The sequence below is a fragment of the Schistocerca serialis genome, chromosome 9, assembly GCF_023864345.2.
Source record: "Schistocerca serialis cubense isolate TAMUIC-IGC-003099 chromosome 9, iqSchSeri2.2, whole genome shotgun sequence".
Taxonomy (NCBI): domain Eukaryota; kingdom Metazoa; phylum Arthropoda; class Insecta; order Orthoptera; family Acrididae; genus Schistocerca; species Schistocerca serialis.
This window is the reverse complement of record NC_064646.1, coordinates 445,819,815-445,840,545: the sequence shown is the minus strand read 5'-3', so window position 1 is coordinate 445,840,545 and position 20,731 is coordinate 445,819,815. Positions and strand designations below refer to the sequence as shown.

The 20,731-nt window shown below is 42.9% G+C and overlaps 1 protein-coding gene across 1 annotated transcript in view; it reads left to right on the top strand.

Moving 5' to 3' along the window:
* Positions 1-20,731, top strand: part of LOC126419143 (fatty acyl-CoA reductase wat-like) — a 166,725-nt gene that overhangs the window by 85,072 nt on the left and 60,922 nt on the right. Inside the window, 1 exon segment of the mRNA XM_050086253.1 lies at positions 17,911-18,094. Coding sequence (XP_049942210.1) covers positions 17,911-18,094 — 184 coding nt within the window.

Genomic DNA, 20,731 nt, shown 5'->3' with positions numbered 1-20,731 from the left:
TAATACTTGGCTGGGTCAACGTCTGGGTCTGCAGGGTGCTGTTGGCAAGAAGGGCGCGCTCAGCCCTCGCGAGGCCAACTGAGGCGCTACTTGATTGAGAAGTAGTGAACCGCTCACGAAAATTCATAGCGGCCGGAAGAGCGGCGTGCTGACCACATGACCCTCCGTATCCACATCCGGTGACGCCTAAAGGCTGAGGAATGACGCGGCGGCAAGTCGGTACCGCTGAACCTTCATGGCCTGTTCGGATGTTTTTTTTTTTTTCCTTAATAGAACGTTGCACATCTTTTTCCGTCTAGAGTGTTTCTGTGGCTCTTCTCGACATACATATTTCTTTTCCTTCAGAACTATGTTTTAATATAGTCCCAATAAATTATTGTTTCTGTATTAACATCATCGTTCGTAAATAAATAATTTTTGTTTCGACAGGTTTGTTTGGTATTAAACTAGTCATTTGCTACCCATTATATTTCTGTTGTCATCTCTTTGTAAGGACACAGGCGATGCTGTCGCCACTGCCTCTTGGATGTAGTGCCACTGAGTCCGGGAATCCCTATCATTCTAGAAGCAGCGAGAGTTTTTGGGCCGGCCGTTCTGCGGGGCGCGGGATGGCCGTCTGGCGGTAGTGACAGGACGGACCGGTGGAGCGAGTGCCTAAGTTCTTGGATTGTAGTGGCAATGGCTACCTCTGCGAAAGAAATAGAAACCCTATGTGAACGTGCTTGTTATGTGAAAGAGCTAAGGCAGACAGGAAATATTAGTTGATATTATTTGATTGAATCATGAAAGGATGGTGCTTCAATATTCAGTCCTTATCTTAGCTACCCATTCACGTTAATGATAATTATTTGTAACGAAGTTTCTTGTTCAGGAGGTGGAATGGAGTGAAAGTACATTTTCCACTAGATACATGGTCACGGCTAATTAGTTAGGCACAAATTCCTTGGGCGGAAGATCCCCGTTTTAGCTGTCGAACTGAACTTTTGCCCGATTTCCTAACATGAAACAGACAGCTTTTCCAAGAAAATTATTAAAATAAAGGGTGAAGGGGGGTTGGCTAATAGTTGTAATGCGCGATAGAACTTGGGACTGTAGCAAAAATTCGGAGAACCGAACTGTAACTAATGAATGCGACCAAGAAGAAATAGACTGAACAGCAAACAGACGCAGAGTAATTTCGATACCGCAACCAGATCCCACGCCAGTCTTCGCAGTGGCTTACAAGGCGTTTGTTCAACCGGTTTTTGAGTATTGTTCATCTACGTGGGATCCCTACCAGGCAGGACTGATAGAATAGATATGGAAGATACAACGAAGGGAGGCGCGTTTTTACACAGGATCGCTTAACCGGCGCAAGAGTGTTACGGAGATGCCCAACAAAATCCATTGACAGGCATTACAAGAGAGGCGTTGTGCATCACGGAGAGATTTAGTATTAAAATTTCGACAGTGCACTTTTCGGGAAGAATTGGACAACATATTACTTCTCCTGACATATTTTCTAGAGAATGACCACGGGGAGAAAATTTGAGAATTTAGAGGCAACAAAGAGGGTTATCGACAATTTTTCTTCCCATGCACTAATTACGAGTGAAACAGAGTTGGAGGGCTCAGTTAGTGGTACAAAAAGTACTCTCCTCCATACACCATTAGGTGGCTTGCGGAGTATGAGTAGATGTACATGAGGAAGACACAGTATGCAGCACCAGGCCGATGGAGATAATTCGAAAACGTATGTGTCGCAAGAGGTTAGGCCATTAACAACGATGAGAATTTAGAAAGAAAACTAACAACAATGTGGACTGAGATTTGCTATAGGGTGAAAATTGGAGAAAAGTGTGTAAAAAGAACGTGTGACGTGTATGGTAAAAGTTTGAATTTTGTAGAGAGGTGTTTAAGACTTTGTTGTGACTATAAGAGAAAGAAATTTAGCAAAATGGAACCGTTGGATCCCAGAAATAAAATCGAACGGGAGTAGATAGACAAAGAAAGTGGGTTTTGTGAAAATGGAGAATTTTCACTTAAGTTGATAGTAGAAAATTGATAAAAGTGGAAGATATTTCGACAGAAATAATCAATTATCCAATAGGGAGTTGAAGAGAATTACGTCTACCAGAGCCCTCGTCTTTCTGCCATGTACGAGGGTTGGAACTTTAATAGTGGCAACTATTTATTTACAGCTTGTACTAAATACATACGTGTTTCACAGTTTTACTGAGCTTCAAAGTAGTTACCAGCATTGTGTATAATCCGTTGCCAGCGATCTGGAAGTCGTAGGATACTTTTAGCAGTGCCAATCGTGTTGACAGTTCGAGCGACGCGGTTTATTGCCCGACGAATTTGTAGCAGTTCTGAAGCGAATGCTGTGAAGTGTTTCCTTCCTTCAGTTTATAAATCGAGTCGGAATTACGACGGCTTAAGTCAGGGGAGTGCAGTAGGTAGTATAGCACTTAGCAGCCCCATCAGTGAAACGAGTCAGTAACAGCTTGCACTGTACGTGATTGAGCGTTGTCCTGCAAAATGATGGTCAGGTCCTGCAGAAATTGTCATCACTTCTGTCTCTATGATGTTCATTTTTGTAACACATCCTACGACCAGCTTAGAGACAGAAGTGATGACACTTTCTGCAAGACTTGACCATCATTTTTCAGGACAATGCTCAAGCACGTACAGTGCAAGCTGTTACTGATTTGTTTCACTGATGGGGCTGCTAAGTGCTATACCACCTACTGCACTCCCCTGACTTAAGTCCTCGTGAGTTCAACTCGATTTCTTAACTGAAGGAAACACTTCGCGGCATTCGCCTCAGAGCTGCTGCAAATTCGTTGGGCAATAGACCGCGCCGTTCGAACTGTCAACACAAATGGCACTGTTAAGAGTATCCTCCGACTTCCACAACGCTGGCAACGGGTTATACACAATGCTGGTGACTACTTTAAAGGTCAGGAAAACTTTGAAAAACGTATCTATTTTGTACTAGATGTAAATAAATAGTTGCCACTATTAAAGTCCCAACCCTTGCACATGGCAGAAAAACGAAGGCTCTTTTAGAAGCAGGAAGTTGGCTTTGTGCGATAGCAAACAATGATTATAACGAGTTATTACTATCTGAAGTAGAAATAAAATGCGTGCCCGTAACTGGTTGTAAAATTAAAGGAGCTATTGGGAAGGCTGGAAAAACTATTTGCTGCCAGTCAATGTTAAAAGCGAAAATGGGAGAAGAAGCTTACTGTGTTGATTCTGTCATGGTGCCTGGATTAGAAGAGGGATTTGTTATTGGTTTGATTGGCTCTCAGAGAAAAGGGCGGAAATTGACTACGGGAAAAGTGGATTGAGAACAGCAGAAAACGATGAAATAAAAATAAAAAACGCAGTTTAAAGAAGGAACAGCAGTACATACAAAGTTTTCAGGAATTTACCTTGTGGTTGTGAGGGAGGACTATGGGAAAGACAGAAAAATGGCAAGGGAAACGACAGAACACTGGCAAGGGAAATCGAAGAAGATGAAGATCACGTAGAATGGAAAGAACAAGATGGACTCACCCCAGAAGGAGTACGAGCGAAGATGTAAGGCATCGCAAGCATGGAACCCAAAGGAGGAGGAGGAGGAGATTACTGTTTAACGTCCCGTCGACAACGAGGTCATTAGAGACGGAGCACAAGCTCGGATTAGGGAAGGATGGGGAAGGAAATCGGCCGTGCCCTTTCTAAGGAACCATCCCGGCATTTGTCTGAAGCGATTTAGGGAAATCACGGAAAACCTAAATCAGAATGGCCGGACGCGGGATTGAACCGTCGTCCTCCCGAATGCGAGTCCAGTGTACTAACCACTGCGCCACCTCGCTCGGTGGAACCCAAAGGAACGGAGAAGTTAATTAATTTGTTTTTGGAATACAGAGAAGTATTTAGTAAGAGACATAGCATCACAAATGGACCGCCATACAGAATTAAAAGGAAGCCACATAAGCCGTCTTTTTTACTACCAGATAAAACACTACTTGCTCAAAACTGGCTGTGGAAAAGGCAGTGCGAAACGTGTTGTTGTCATCAGGTGTGATCGAACGGGCCAGCAGTCAATATAACATTCTCTTAGAGGTTCTTGCTAAGAAAAAGGGGCAAATTCGTCGGATTTCGGGTGCTCGGCAAGAGAATACAGTATTCGATCGGGAACGAGATAGACCAGTAAATGTCGAACAATTTCTTCAGAAATTGAAAGGGATGCAATTTTTCATAAGTCTAGATTGACAACCGGCTACCGCCAGTTACCCTTCTATATGAAGGCAGTTGTTACCAGTTTCGGATGATACCTCTTGAGTTAAACGGTAGTCATCCGGAAATTAGACGGAGTGTTAGGAGAAAAGTTATTGAAGAAAACTGCAGTTTACTTTGACGATTTTTCACTATTTAGCAAAAACTGGCAAGGACATCTGTAGGCTTTAAAATAAGTATTTTCGAGGTGTAAGTCGTCTGGGGCCCGTTTGAATGCATGACAGGAAATTAACTTTTTGGGTCACGTAATTGATGCTGACGGTATAAGGCCGAATCTAGACAAACTAAGGGGTATAAAGGAATTTCTATTGCCGGGAAACAAAAAGCCGCATAAAACTTTTTTGGGTAATGTGGATTCTGCCGTCGATTCTTAAGTGACCAAATGCTGAACAGCATAATGTATGGTCCTGATCAGATAAATGTACAGAAGACTATCAGAAAATTAAGGAGACACTATGAAATTCTACAATACACTAGCCCTCCACTATCACCATCAGGAACGAAGACGACCTGCTCCTCCACTAAAACTACTTATGGATCCTGTTTAACTGGAATCGAAACGGGCCAACAATGACTTTTCATGACTGGAATATTATTATGATGATGATAATGACGATGCAAAGTCTTTTACCATCGATATTCATGTAAGACAATTGCATATAATAAAAAGACATTATTACTCATATAAAACTAGTACGAAGTAATTAAAAGAAAGAACACTATCATATTTAAAACAATTTAACATTTCTCAAAAATATTTCATGCACAGAACAAACCTCATGCGGTCATTCATGTTTGCGTATCTACATATTTTGCACCGGAGTGACTATTTTTACCAACCTTTCAGAGACTTAACAATCTGTCATACATTTTGGTCCTTGAGGAAATAGCTTCCTAAATATTGGTGTTTTCATATTATCAGTGCTTACTCATTTTGGAAAAAATACTTTCTATTTTTGCATTTGAGCCTGGAAGGTAAAGGATAAATTCTATAAACGAGGGAAGGTTGTTGTTACAATGTTTTTCTTCCTGAATTATAATTTTTTCTTCCTGAATTCTTTGAAAATTCGCATGCACCTATCCTGTATTGCTACACTCCTGGAAATTGAAATAAGAACACCGTGAATTCATTGTCCCAGGAAGGGGAAACTTAATTGACACATTCCTGGGGTCAGATACATTACATGATCACACTGACAGAACCACAGGCACATAGACACAGGCAACAGAGCATGCACAATGTCGGCACTAGTACAGTGTACATCCACCTTTCGCAGCAATGCAGGCTGCTATTCTCCCATGGAGACGATCGTAGAGATGCTGGATGTAGTCCTGTGGAACGGCTTGCCATGCCATTTCCACCTGGCGCCTCAGTTGGACCAGCGTTCGTGCTGGACGTGCAGACCGCGTGAGACGACGCTTCATCCAGTCCCAAACATGCTCAATGGGGGACAGATCCGGAGATCTTGCTGGCCAGGGTAGTTGACTTACACCTTCTAGAGCACGTTGGGTGGCACGGGATACATGCGGACGTGCATTGTCCTGTTGGAACAGCAAGTTCCCTTCCCGGTCTAGGAATGAAAGAACGATGGGTTCGATGACGGTTTGGATGTACCGTGCACTATTCAGTGTCCCCTCGACGATCACCAGTGGTGTACGGCCAGTGTAGGAGATCGCTCCCCACACCATGATGCCGGGTGTTGGCCCTGTGTGCCTCGGTCGTATGCAGTCCTGATTGTGGCGCTCACCTGCACGGCGCCAAACACGCATACGACCATCATTGGCACCAAGGCAGAAGCGACTCTCATCGCTAAAGACGACACGTCTCCATTCGTCCCTCCATTCACGCCTGTCGCGACACCACTGGAGGCGGGCTGCACGATGTTGGGGCGTGAGCGGAAGACGGCCTAACGGTGTGCGGGACCGTAGCCCAGCTTCATGGAGACGGTTGCGAATGGTCCTCGCCGATACCCCAGGAGCAAGAGTGTCCCTAATTTGCTGGGAAGTGGCGGTGCGGTCCCCTACGGCACTGCGTAGGATCCTACGGTCTTGGCGTGCATCCGTGCGTCGCTGCGGTCCGGTCCCAGGTCGACGGGCACGTGCACCTTCCGCCGACCACTGGCGACAACATCGATGTACTGTGGAGACCTCACGCCCCACGTGTTGAGCAATTCGGCGGTACGTCCACCCGGCCTCCCGCATGCCCACTATACGCCCTCGCTCAAAGTCCGTCAACTGCACATACGGTTCACGTCCACGCTGTCGCGGCATGCTACCAGTGTTAAAGACTGCGATGGAGCTCCGTATGCCACGGCAAACTGGCTGACACTGACGGCGGCGGTGCACAAATGCTGCGCAGCTAGCGCCATTCGACGGCCAACACCGCGGTTCCTGGTGTGTCCGCTGTGCCGTGCGTGTGATCACTGCTTGTACAGCCCTCTCGCAGTGTCCGGAGCAAGTATGGTGGGTCTGACACACCGGTGTCAATGTGTTCTTTTTTCCATTTCCAGGAGTGTATATTGTTAGCATTCTATGCACATAATTTTTCTACTAAAATTATTTTAGCCATACAAAAGTCATCAAATAGGAGTGACACAGGCAGGATTACATAACCTATGTCTTGTATTATTGAAACACTGGCCTCCACATCTCACATATTTGGTTTTGATCTCAAAGTAGATCAACCGAAATCGGTGTCATGCGGAAAATTCTAAATCCATGAAACTACTGTAGATAGTCATATGGTACACTGTATAACATGTTTACAAATGAATAAAATCTATCTTGAGCTGGTCGGTCACACTCATACAGTTTCAGTAACAGGACTTTAACTTGGAGACTCAAAACATTAGCTACTATTTCTCCTATTTCTTCCCTACGTTTTTAGTAGCTCACAACAACGCAATGCTTCTGAAAAACTACCATCCAGCCTTTCAATGTCTAGAATACTTGTTTGAAAGATATATAGCTGACTGTGCGCATACCAGAACCATAGTTCTGATTCCTCGTTATTGAAAAATGAATGCAAAGCAGCAGGGCACCTTGATTCTGACAGAAAAAGTGATTTTAAAGCAGGATACAATTTTACAATCCTTTAAAATGCAGGCAATAATGCTGACCACCTTGTGCTGATGTAACCCAGTACTAGGTGGTATTCAATATTCACAAGTTTGCAGAGTTCCTTTAGATGTTCCATCCGTACATTGTATATATGGAAACACTTATAAATTTTACCCACGATGTTTCCTGCATCGACTGCTTACTTGCCTACCGCTGTTTCCACGCTGTGCTGAGTAACCAATCCCTACAAGAGACTTTGTCAGACTTACTTCTAATTTGCTGAAAACGTTTTCCTTACCTTCTCTCCTGACGCAGTAAAACACATTATTCATATTATCACCTGAGTGCACACAAATTTTGATTCCAAATTATGGGATTGTATAACATGCAGTACACGCTGTGATAAGACAGCTGATGTTTTATTTTCGACAGAACAGAAATTCTACAATTTTACACATAACCCACCTTTTGGGTTTGAAATATCACACAATGAGAGGAAGTAATTTAGTAGGTTTCAGATGGTTCAAATGGCTCTGAGCACTATGGGACTTAACATCTGAGGTCATCAGTCCCCTAGAACTTAGAACTACTTAAACCTAACTAACCTAAGGGCATCACACACATCCACGCCCAAGGCAGAATTCGAACCTGCGACCGTAGCGGTCGCGCCGTTCCAGACTGAAGCGCCTAGAATTAGTAGGTTTACGATTGCTGGTATCGACAGAAACGCTTATAGAATTCACTTCATTAATGTCTTCAGTAAGAAACTATTTACACCGTGGAGCCAACACATTATTAACAATACATTCTGTTTTTGTCTTTGCACAACTAAAATTGATATCATACAAGTTCTTAATTATTTTCAATGTGGATCCCATGGAATTATAACTGTGACACAGAGTGTGCTAGACAACTGTTCCTTCTGGCACAGCCAATTTTAATTCTTCATTGCCTGAGATAGAAGGAATTCGTAAAAGTTACTAACACAATAAGAAAAATTTGCAGTAGTTAATAACAAAAGTATAAGATTTCAGTATTCCATTATTCTGTCAACATACCTAATGTTGTACTGGATCAGAAGGCGCTCATCTTCGATGATGTTGCTGCAGCTGTTGAACCCAGTTTACGTTTCTTAGTTTTCTCGTGCTGTAAAATGTCTCAACTTCCACCATGTGCTATGGAAAATATGTTGTGGCAAGTTGTGTAACAAACCTCAAAATTTATTTTGGTACTTTCCCAGAAAGGATACTTTTCCTTTAGTTTAGTTGAAAACAAGCCCTTGCATTTAGGCTTAATTTGAAGAAATGTTCTATCGCAGTAGGGGAAAGAAAGATTCTCTGAATACTGAGTGTGAATACAATACTGAAATGATTATTCAAAAAACTGAACAAGAGCGCATGCGCTTCTTAAAGCAATCGTGACTCAACAGTCACCACTGAGCTGAGGTCGACACAGAATGCACAGAAAATGAATAGCAATTGTCGATTTCCCAATAAAAGAACAAAACATGTCACTAAATTTAAATCTTCCATAAACAATGGTTTTTACTTCTCAACTAAGTTATGCATTGCTGCTGATTGAAAGTAAATTCTAACATGGTTTAATGCAATCCTGATATAGGAGGCGTGGAAGGGGTGGAAGGAGGGGAAGTGACTGTTGACCGTTGCAATCTTGTGTGGAAGCAAACAGTTACTTCAAGAGAAACCTAACAAAGATAAATAAATCTGTAACATAGAAAAAAGGTAATTTTACGATGTATTTTCAAAATTACAAATCCAAATATTTTCAGATAATTATACATAACGTAAATACAAATCAGCAGAATTAATTTATGTCATAAAACGTATTTGCGAAATTTCAGTATACGGGACATTTGTATCTCCCCACGGGGGACGCCGGACACCTGGGCCATGAAAGGGCACTGTTCCGTTTTTTTTACGGGCTTACATCGCCCACGCTGATAACTAAAACGACAATGAAGCACTTTCGTTGAAGTTAAAGGGGGCTACATTTAATTATAATTACATTCTACTAGCAGTCAGTGTCAATACCCTCCCGTGTAGCCTTCGAAATCCCGCTGATAGTCAACGAAGTAATGAGGTTTCAGGCAACAACAGCAGCTGTTTGTGTTTTGTCGCCATTTTTCACCGGGGCAGTAGAAACAAGAGGAAGAGGAAGAGAGAAGCAGAACATGTTTCATTTAAGCGTAGTTTCAGTCTGTTAGAAGCTGTGTTCTTTTCTTGTGTTGGAATGATGTGTTACTGAAGTCTAGTTACTGCATGTAGCCATTGTAATTCCTGTTATTCATAGTGCCTCGCAAATGCGTAAACAGTGTTGGCAATTTTTGCTACATTTTCGGACAGACCAATAACGCCATATGTTAGCAAGGCGTACAATTATACTTTGGCTATGAAATTCGGGACTAAGACAAGCCCTGGGTTCCTAATTTGTGTTGCATATCTTCGTGATTGAATAGTAAAAGATCTTCGATGGACTTTGCGACACCCATAACCTGGCGAAAATCATCGAACCATCTGAATGATTGTTACCTTTGTATGACAACTCCATTAATAGATAGTATTTCCAAGGGGAAAAAGTCCTCCTTCGCGTATGATAACATAGTCTCGGCCATGCGATCAGTGCCTCACTGGGAGAGACTGACTGTCCCCTCTCTGATAGTGAGGAGGGCGGTAGCGAAACTAGTGTGCTGCACCTTCAAAACACAGTCCCAGTTCTTCGAAACATCCAGTTTTATATGTCCTAGCGGGGGATCTGGAATTTCCGAAAGGTAGAACTGAACTGTTGGCCTCTAGACTACAACAGTGAAACTATGTTGATAAAAAGGTAAATGTGGCTGCATTCCGAAACAACCACACGTCATTCCTTCCATTTTTTTCGCAAGTGAAAAACCTTGGTATTTTGTAGTGATGTATGAGGCCTAATGGAGCAATTGGCTGGGTACTGACTGAAAAAGTGATCAATGAAGGTTGTTCATTGATTCCTCCAAAGGAAGTCTCAAGTGGGTGCTACTACGTAATGACAACTTGTTACCATCGATTCCGATTGGGTATGCACCTTACACGAAAGAAAAAAATGATAACACGAAACGTTATTATTGAGACTGAGCTGTGACAAGTTTAAATGGCAGATTTCGGGGGATCTGAAAGTCATAGACGTATTACTTGGACTACAACAAGGCTACATCCAATTCTGTTGCTTCCTGTGCCTCTGGGATAGCCTCGGCAAAGAACTTCACCACAAAAAGACAAGACTGCAAAGAGTTTGTTGGTTTTATGATAGAGCGAGAGCCATGAGGAAAACATTAAGGACTTGTGAAATCTGCCAAAAGATTAAAACATCAACAGTGCAGCAGAAGGGGTACATACACCAGATATAACGGAAATAAATTAAAGAAACAGTCGCTGTGGATGTAGTCGGGCCTCTACCAAAGTCTGTGGTGGCTGTAAATTACATGTAAGTGGCCACTGAACTATTTTCCTGTTACATGAGGTTGTATCATGTTAGAAAAGCAAGTGGACATAAAACGGTAGTAAAATGATGAAGGAATATTTTAAACATGTGTGTATACTAAGAAAAGTGATAATGGAAGTCAATTTATAAGTAAAGTGTGGGTGGAAATGTTTAAACAACCTAGAACCCGTATCTATATCCAGATACAGAAAAGTGCCAAATTTGGCAGATTGAGTTACTAAGGAAATTAACTTAATAAACATAATAATGCGGTGCAATGGACGGGTAACGATGAAGATGTAATAAATTATGTGCCTCATGACTCTATGGGATATACTCCAGTTGAGTTACTATTCAATAATATAAAATAAAGTGTAATTCAAGAGAACCTTAACAACATGCTCGAGTGAAATGCAACCTGGGAAGAGAGGCAAAACCAACACCTTCGAAGAAAGCAGAAGAAAGAAAGAAACAATTTGACAAGGTGGTTGACTCTATCGTGAATCATGAGGGAGACTTAGTGTTGATATGAAACCATGTCAAGTCAAAGAAGGAGGAAGAAGAAATAAAGAAGTGCCACCATGTGTATAAAGGCCCATACAAACTGATAAGGTTGGAGCATCCAAACGCATTAGAATTGGAAGAGCACCGAAGTGGTAAATACCGCGGTAGCGAGAATGTGGAAAATAAGGAAAGATATAATATAAATCCACTTCAAATATCTGTGAATTAAAATAAATAGGAAAGATAAATGGGAGAATCTATCTGAACGAAGACCAGTAACTAGACTGTGTTAGTATACAAGGTATTATTATTTGGTCTTGTTGAAGTCTATTGAGCCTAGAACTATAAAAAGTGTGATATGTTTAGTAAATTCAACATGTGTATAGGATATGGACGCTGTTAGCCAGTGCAATGCGTAAGATAAACTGTGTACTGGTATAACGAACTACTACCTTTGCTGACACGGGTTAAGACATGATGCAGGGGTTACCCATCTGTCATCTGAAGCTGCTGTTGGCGTTCATCATATGTTTCATTGTAAATCGTCACCATGTGAGGGCAACACCGCAGCGTGAGGCAGTATGGTGTTGAGCCAGCAGCTGAGATCGGTGCGAGTAAAAACCATTCGGCTACATTCGGAAACAATCGAGTGCATCAGTACAGCGAGTCGTCGGCAGGAGCAGCAGCGTCGCTACGCTCAGTAAGGCTGTAAGGCGTGGTTGCTGTGGTAAAACGCCAGCAGCCGAGATGGGCCCGGCTTGGAGCTGCTTGCCGGCTTTCGGGAAAACCTGAACAGAGCACTACAGCGACTCATCGCGAAGAGCAACAGCGTCGCTGTGCTCAGGTATGGAGGCGAGGGAAGGCAGAGGCAGAGCCACCTAGTAACAGAGATTGGCAGCAGATCACCACATAAGCGGCTGGCTGTGCATGGGGTCAACATCCGCGGTAGCGCCGGACAGCTGGGGGACTGGACCAGAATAGTCGTTCTGTCAGTAGCACGGCATTGCTTTGAAGACAGGCATGTGCGAGGCAATTGTGCGACGCAATGAAATGATGCTTGTGCAGGATCCTTTCCCTATTGTTATAATAGTGTTGAACCCTGTGCAGAATGCGATTAATAACTGACCAGACCATACAGCAACTGCTTAGATGCTTGACATTTTTCACCAGCCTGAAAAAAATTACAAAATGGGAAATCTTATAAATTAAAAAAATATTCGTGATAATATAGATGTAAATTTCTTCTTTAAATACTTTTGAAGTGCTTTCTATCTCAGAGAACCGACTGTTACATATGGTGTATAGCTAAATGGAAGAAACATGATTTAGATAGAATGTTGTGGAGAGACTCTTCGTTCATTACTATGATATCTACATTGTCTTCTTTTCGTTACTATATTGCGTGCTAAACGTACGTGAAGTGAAATGATTGGGAGCAGTGTTGTTTCTCTTGCAGCAGATATACACATAGGAAGTAGACTGTGTTTTTTATATGAAAAGTATTGCTGTGTGTGAGTTCTTAAGGGACCAAACTGCAGAGGTCATCGGTCCCTAGACTTACACACTACTTAAACTAACCTACGCTAAGAACAACACACACACCCACGCCCGAGGGAGGACTAGAACCTCCAGCGGGAACGGCCGTGCAGTCAATGACGTGACGCTTGCAACCGCGCGGCCACTCCACACGGTGCAAGGTATTTAATGTTTACAATTTTATCTTACGTTTTATGTGTACTCGATACCCTATACGGAAAGTTTTTTTTATCATTGTCAAAAGCCAGGGAAAGTTAAATTTTGTCAGTTGTGCTACGAATACTTCCTGCTGATATTATTTGGTTCTTGCGGAATTTTAATTCATATTTTGGGCACCTCTCGGGAACTATATTTGTTTTATTCTCAGAATTGTGATTCAGACGATGGCGTTTCAGTATCAACTTAAGCCTTAGGCGATACTGCCTCTTGGAGGTAGCACCGCTGATTCGACGAATCGCCATCATTCTAGAAGCAGCGAGAGTTTTGGCGCTGGCCGTTACACAGGGTGTGGGAAGGCAGTCTGGCGGTAATGATAAGACGGAATGGAGGAGCGAGTGCCTAATTACGCAGATTATAGAGGCTAAAGCTACTTCTGCGAAATAAATAGAAACTCTGTATGAAATTGTTTATTAGTGTGAAAGAGCTAGGGCAGATGGGTATTAAACACAGATAAAGCAGAACATTGTGATCACCGACCTACTATCGGTATAAACATGTTCAGGCGATGGCAGAGTAATCTGTCGAAGAAAGACTGCCAGCCAAACACATGCACAGTGCATGCAGAATCAGTGAGCGTGCAGTCCATGTGCGGAATGGGGAAGGTGCACGATCCATCTGAGTTGGACTGGGGCAGATTATGATGGCCCACAGGTTCGTCACGAGGTGTTTAGAAACAGCACGACTTGTCGGGGTTCGAAGAGTGTTGTGGTGAGTGTCCTCAACACGTGGGCGGCCACTCCTCACTGCATATTTCAGATGTTGTAGGTTGGGGAGACTGCGAGACTATTAAAACACAACAGGCGGCGACTTGTGGCACAACTAACATTAGACATAAATGCTGGGCGGAGTACAAGTGTGTCTGAATACACGGTGCTCCGACCACTCCTAACGATGGGCCTCTGCAACCGATGACCCAAGCATGTGCCAGTGTTAACACCATAAGGTCGGCAACTACCATTCAAATAGGTACGTATTCATCGACACTGGACGTTGGTCCAGTGGCAGAGCATCATATGGTTTCTTCATGATGACGGTGGGAATGTGCGAATCCGTTGTGTTCGGGGACAAGAGCTCTTTGATACCTGTACTGCTGGACGGAGGCAAGCTGGCGGCGGTTCCATTACGCTCCGTGGAACACTAACGTGGGAATCCATGGGTCCACTGGAGGTCGTGTAAGGCATCTACATCTACATCTACATCTACATGACTACTCTGCAATTCACATTTAAGTGTTTGGCAGAGGGTTCATCGAACCACAATCATACTATCTCTCTACCATTCCACTCCCGAACAGCGCGCGGGAAAAACGAACACCTAAACCTTTCTGTTCGAGCTCTGATTTCTCTTATTTTATTTTGATGATCATTCCTACCTATGTAGGTTGGGCTCAACAAAATATTTTCGCATTCGGAAGAGAAAGTTGGTGACTGAAATTTCGTAAATAGATTTCGCCGCGATGAAAAAGTCTTTGCTTTAATGACTTCCATCGCAACTCGCGTCTCATATCTGCCACACTCTCTCCCTCATTACGTGATAATACAAAACGAGCTGCCCTTTTTTGCACCCTTTCGATGTGCTCCGTCAAAACCCACCTGGTAAGGATCCCACACCGCGCAGCAATATTCTAACGAGGACGAACGAGTGCAGTGTAAGCTGTCTCTTTAGTGGACTTGTTGCATCTTCTAAGTGTCCTGCCAATGAAACGCAACCTTTGGCTCGCCTTCCCCACAATATTATCTACGTGGTCTTTCCAACTGAAGTTGTTCGTGATTTTAACACCCAGGTACTTGGTTGAATTGACAGCCTTGAGAATTGTACTATTTATCGAGTAATCGAATTCCAACGGATTTCCTTTGGAACTCATGTGGATCACCTCATACTTTTCGTTATTTAGCGTCAACTGCCACCTGCCACACCATACAGCAATCTTTTCTAAACCGATTTGCAACTGATACTGGTCTTCGGATGACCTTACTAGCGGTAAATGACAGAATCATCTGCGAACAACCTAAGAGAATTGCTCAGATTGTCACCCAAGTCGTTTATATAGATCAGGAACAGCAGAGGTCCCAGGACGCTTCCCTGGGGAACACCTGATATCGCTTCAGTTTTACTTGATGATTTGCCGTCTATTACTACGAACTGCGACCTTCCTGACAGGAAATCACGAATCCAGTCGCACAACTGAGACGATACCCCATAGGCCCGCAGCTTGATTAGAAGTCGCTTGTGAGGAACGGTGTCAAAAGCTTTCCGGAAATCCAGGAACCCAGGCGTATGCATCACGAGGGCCAAGAAGTACCGTATAATGGTTGCAGACCATGTACACCCCTTCATGAAGCTCATGTTTCCCTAGGGCAATGGCATATTTCAGCAACATATAGCGCCATGTCATTAGGCCAGTAGTGTAATCGAGTGGTTCGTGGTACACAGTGGCGAGTTACAACTGATGTCCTGGCCCCCCAACTTGCCAGATTTGAACTCAATCAGACGCATTTGGGAGATGATTGAATGTGCAGTGAGAGCTCATCGTCCCCCTCCTCGCAATTTCCTGGAATTTGGTGACAGGTGTATGCAGATGTGATGCCAACTATCTTCAACGACCTACCAAGGCCTTTCAATGTACGAAACATCGCCATTGTTATCTGTGCCAAAGGTGGACATAGCTGGTGTTAGGTAGGTGGCCATTATGTTCCGACTGATCGCTTTAAGTATGATATTATTTCCTTGAATAATGAGACGACAGTGTTTCGATATTCAGTCTTTTCCTTACACACTTGTTCATATTAATGACAATTATTTGGAAAAAACTAAAAATTTTCATTCAACAGGTGCAAAGGACTGAAAGGATATGTACGAATAGGTACACACTCAGGCTAATTATTGGGCTGGTAAATAAACTCGTAGCGTTTTTTCATGAGCGTAATGAACATAACAGGTGCACATAACAGGGTCATTAGTCATCAATAATATACGCTCCTTCACTATTTGAAACGTTCTGCCAACGCTGGAATAACTTTCCGGCTCCGCTACTGTAAAACTAAGGTGGTTTTGAGGTGAACAACTCGTCCAGCCGTGCGCGGAGCGCATTTTCGTCAGGAAACGAAATTTCTTGAAGCTTGCTGTGTAGAATGGGGGAAAGCAGAAGATCTGACGGCTCAAAATGAGGTGGGTGCGGAATGAATTTCCAACCGAACTTCTGTATAATGATTTTTGTCAGTCTAGCAGACTGCGGGTAGGAGTTATCGTGGAGTAGCATCCCTTCACCCAGTCTTCCTGGTCGTTGTCCTTGGATTGCGTCTGCAAGACGTCTCAGTTGTTGATAACAAATGTCAACAGTGATGGATACACCTTGGGAAAGCAATTCATAGTACACCATACCGTTGTTATTCCACCAAATGCATAAACTTATCTTGCACGGATGTGTACAGGTCTTTGTGCTCGGAGTTGATGCTTTGTTTCCGTTCAACCTTTCCTTTCTTTTCTTATGGTAGCACGAAGATACCATTTCTCGTCACCTGATTATGCCGTACCCATACACCCGAGTTTTGAACTTTCGCCATTGCATGCAAATATCGCACGATGATAGAATGATCATAGTTAATCACATTTGCCAGTTCTCGAGTGCACGGATGTCGATCATTGTGGACTAATGAGTTTAAACGATCTTCATCAAACCCCGAAAGTGTCCCTGAATGTGGAGAGCGGCTAATGCCAAGATAATCCTCCTTGAAACGAGAAAATCCTTTCCTTACCGTGCTTTGCCTAGTGGAATTGTCCCATACACGCAGCAAATGGTTCTGGCTGCCTCCGCTGCTGTCACCCGTCAACTGAACTCAATTAGTAGAATATCACGGAAATGTTCCCACTTCTCAACTTGATACACTTTTTTTTTCAGCGTCCAGAGCTCCACTCATTATCTCCAACCGACAGGAGGACAATATGTGAACTTAAATATAAATAAAAATGACAGTCGATAAATAACCCCATCGCACGCAAAATAGAAACTCTGCGAACTTATTCGTCAGCCTAATACTTAGACACATGTTTCTTGGGCATAACATCCCCCCATACCTTAATATAAAACAGATAGTTTTTCCTTGAAGGAAATGACGGAAATTGTTGAAATACTCGAGGGGGAGGAAATCTTACATCTTTCTGTGTTTCGTAAGTATAAAATACTTTCCTAACGAAAGTCATAATATGGCACACAAGAATTCTCTTAATATACGGAACTAGTATCTGCTACAGAAGTAAAAGTTGTGGTCTGTCAGAAACATTACAGATAGAGAAAACAGCGACTTACGAGAACACTGATTATTAATGTGGTGTCAAACCCCCTGTGTACCATCTGACGTCCTCCATCTCACTGTCAACAAAACTTAGCTCGGTCGCCACTTACGTGGGAACATCTCCGAGTGTCAGTAAACGATCTCGATTAAACTTGGCGGGTGTGCAGAGGGGGCAATGTAGTGCAACACTTTTTTTTTTGTTTTGCCTAATTTTACTTTTAAGGTGTAATACGCACCCCGAAAGGTAATTTCTCGTTTCAGATTTAGAGGGACTGACTTCAAAACGAGGAAATAAAAAAAAATGATTTTATATAAAATATACATAATAATGTTTTTTTATATATCGTCGTTTCGAAGATATTACTTCTAAATCTTAAACGCCAAATTACCTATTATGGTGCGTTTTACCCATTAAAAGTAAAATTGAACGCAAACAAAAAATACATATTGCTCTATTTTTGTCCCCATTCACGCCTGCCACGTTTGTTTACACTTGACAACGTTGCCTTATTAGTGGCAGACATCGGTTTGAAGGTGATATGTTGCTGCGTTCCTACAGTGTCGAGCACCTACCAGGAACCACTGGCTCTGTGGGTGGGCAACATGTATGGCCCCACTGCCGCAGGGGCCGGATCGTCTGTGGGACTTCTGCACGCCATGCATATGGATCGCAGTGCACTGGTGGATGGCGTGCCTGCAGACATGGTGGCCAGCGCCACCCTCGTCTGTGCGTGGGACACCTGGTGAGTTCTCTGTCTGCTGCAGGATCAGATCCAGCTTTCAGATCTGTGGCCTTACAGGTCCTTCCGTGCGTTTCCCCCCTCCGTCCACCAAACATAACCTGCGCTACCCCCTTTCTTATATGCCACAGATGTTTAGTACATGTATAGTAATGAAAATAAAATATTATGATATAATAATAAATCGTTTGATTATAATAAAACATATAAAATAGTGTAACACAAAAATAATAAATTGTTTGCATCATTGATTAGTACATCATATTATAAAACTAAAAAATTTCAATTAGAGGAATAGAGAAATTGAAATCATGCATCAGAAGAATGTCCCAATTATATGCATAGTCAATTTGTATTAATAACTGTAATAGCTTAGATTAAATAATTATTTACACAATATAAAATGTTGGCTGCAGAAACATTCAGCCAGTAACTGTATATCTTTATCTGGTTGGAATTCTAGCGGTCACAAACAAGTGCATCATCGAAGAGAGACGCTTAAGAAGTTAACTGAAAAGAAAGTTATTGTGTTACAGGCTGCTTGTAGCTTCTAAAATTCTTTGGCGCTTTAGAGACAATAAGTGTACATTCTCTGTAATTACTGGGAAGTTATCTGCGAAATTTGGAATTTTGTATATGCGCAAGTATAGTCCCTTCTATTAATTTCTTTTCTTTTACTTATTTATTTTTGGGACTACCACATCAGTAATTGCGTCGAATGATTGAAGAGCGCCGACGTGGCATGAACTCGACCACTGAAATAGTGCTGGAGGGAATTGAAACCATGAATCCTGCAGGTCTGTCCATAAATTCGTAAGAGTGCGAGGAGGTGGCGATCTCTTCTGAATAGAACGTTGCAAGGCATCCCAGATACAGTCAATAATGTTCATGTTTGGGGAGTATGGTAGCCAGCGGAAGTGTTTAAACTCGGAAGAGTGTTCCTGGAGACACTCTGTAGCAATTGTGGACGTATGGGGTGTCGTATTGTACTGTTGGAATTGTCCAAATGCATTGTAATGCGCAATGGACATGCATGGATGCAGGTGATCAGACAGGATGCTTACGTACGTATCGTTTCTAGACGTATCAGAGGTCCCATATCAGACGCCCCACACCATTAGTAAACCTCTACCAGCTTGGACAGTCCCTTGCTGGCATGTGGGGTCCATGTATTCATTAAGTTGTCTCCATACCCGTACAAGCCCATCCGCTTGATACAGTTTGAAACGAGACTCGTCCGATCAGGCAACATGTTTCCAGTCAGCAACAGTCCAATGTCGGTGTTGGCGGGCCCTGGCTCTGTGTAAAGCTTTCTGTCGTGCAGTCATCATGGCTACACAAATGGGCCTTCGGCTCCACAATCCCAAATCGATGATATTTCGTTAAGAAGTTCGCACGCTGACACTTGTTGATGGTCCAGCACTGAATAAATCCGTGGAAGGGTTGCACTTCTGTCGCGTTGAACAACTCAGTTCTCTTCAGTTGTCGTCGTTCCTGTTCTTGCAGGATCCTTTTCCGACAGCAGCGGTGTCGGAAATTTGATGTTTCACCAGATTTCTGGTATATGCAGTACACTCGTGAAATGGTCGTACGGCAAAATCTCCACTTCATCGCTACCTCAGAGATCCTGTGTCCGATCGCTCGTGCGCCGACTATAACACCACGTTCTACCTTAAATGTTGATAACTTGCCAGCGTAGCAGCAGTAGCCGATCTAAGAATTGCGCCAGACGCTGGTTGTCTCGTATAGGCGCTGCCGACCGCAGCGCCGCATTCTGGCTGTTGACATATCTCCGTATTTGAATACGCGTGCCTATACCAGTTTCTTTGGCGCTTCAGTGAATAAATATCTACGAGTTTCTAATGTGACGCAGAACAATCATTAGCATCTAAAACTGTCGGCAAGTCCCTTGGGATTAAGAAAATAATATTAAATGTTTCTTAGTGGAATGTTATAAAACGGCCAGAAAATACGTGTCGTCCAATCCATATGTTCATTGTAAGAATCTCAGAGATGTGTACGAGTGTGAGCGGGAGAATTTTGGTAAATGATATCCCCTACAGGTAACAATATCTGCTTGAGAGAATGAATATGACCACATTACCTGATCCATTGCCTTGAATCAGAAAAGTAGGCGAGGAAGTGAAGATAAAACATGTAGGAAGTCTGTGGCCATCCAAAAGAAATGAGGTCAATTGAAAATGAGGACAGAGGACAAAAGAAAAATGGGGGAGAAGCGATGCTGTTTGGTGGGGTTCAAGGGGCTTACCAGCTGAACTCTCACGGGCGTCAGGCTCAGGTGCAAGGCCGGAGCTCTACAAGCCAGCGGGTAAATTTTTATAGCTTAGGAAGTTGTATCACATTTCGAATAGAACATAGTCACTTTTTTCTGAAGAAAACAAGACCGAATATATCCAGAAATTGAAGCACAATCTGTCTGTTGTTACTTGCATCAAAATACTAACAACAGAACTTTGTCGAAGAATGGAAGGTAAAACTGAAAGTTGATTACATAAGAATGAGTCTGGTTGCAGCAGAAGAAACGGTACCGGAGTAGAAATTTTAGCATCGTGCTTTATCGTACCACAGCACCAGTGATTCTGAAACCCTTTTGGTGTTGGCAATACCTCACCTACACTA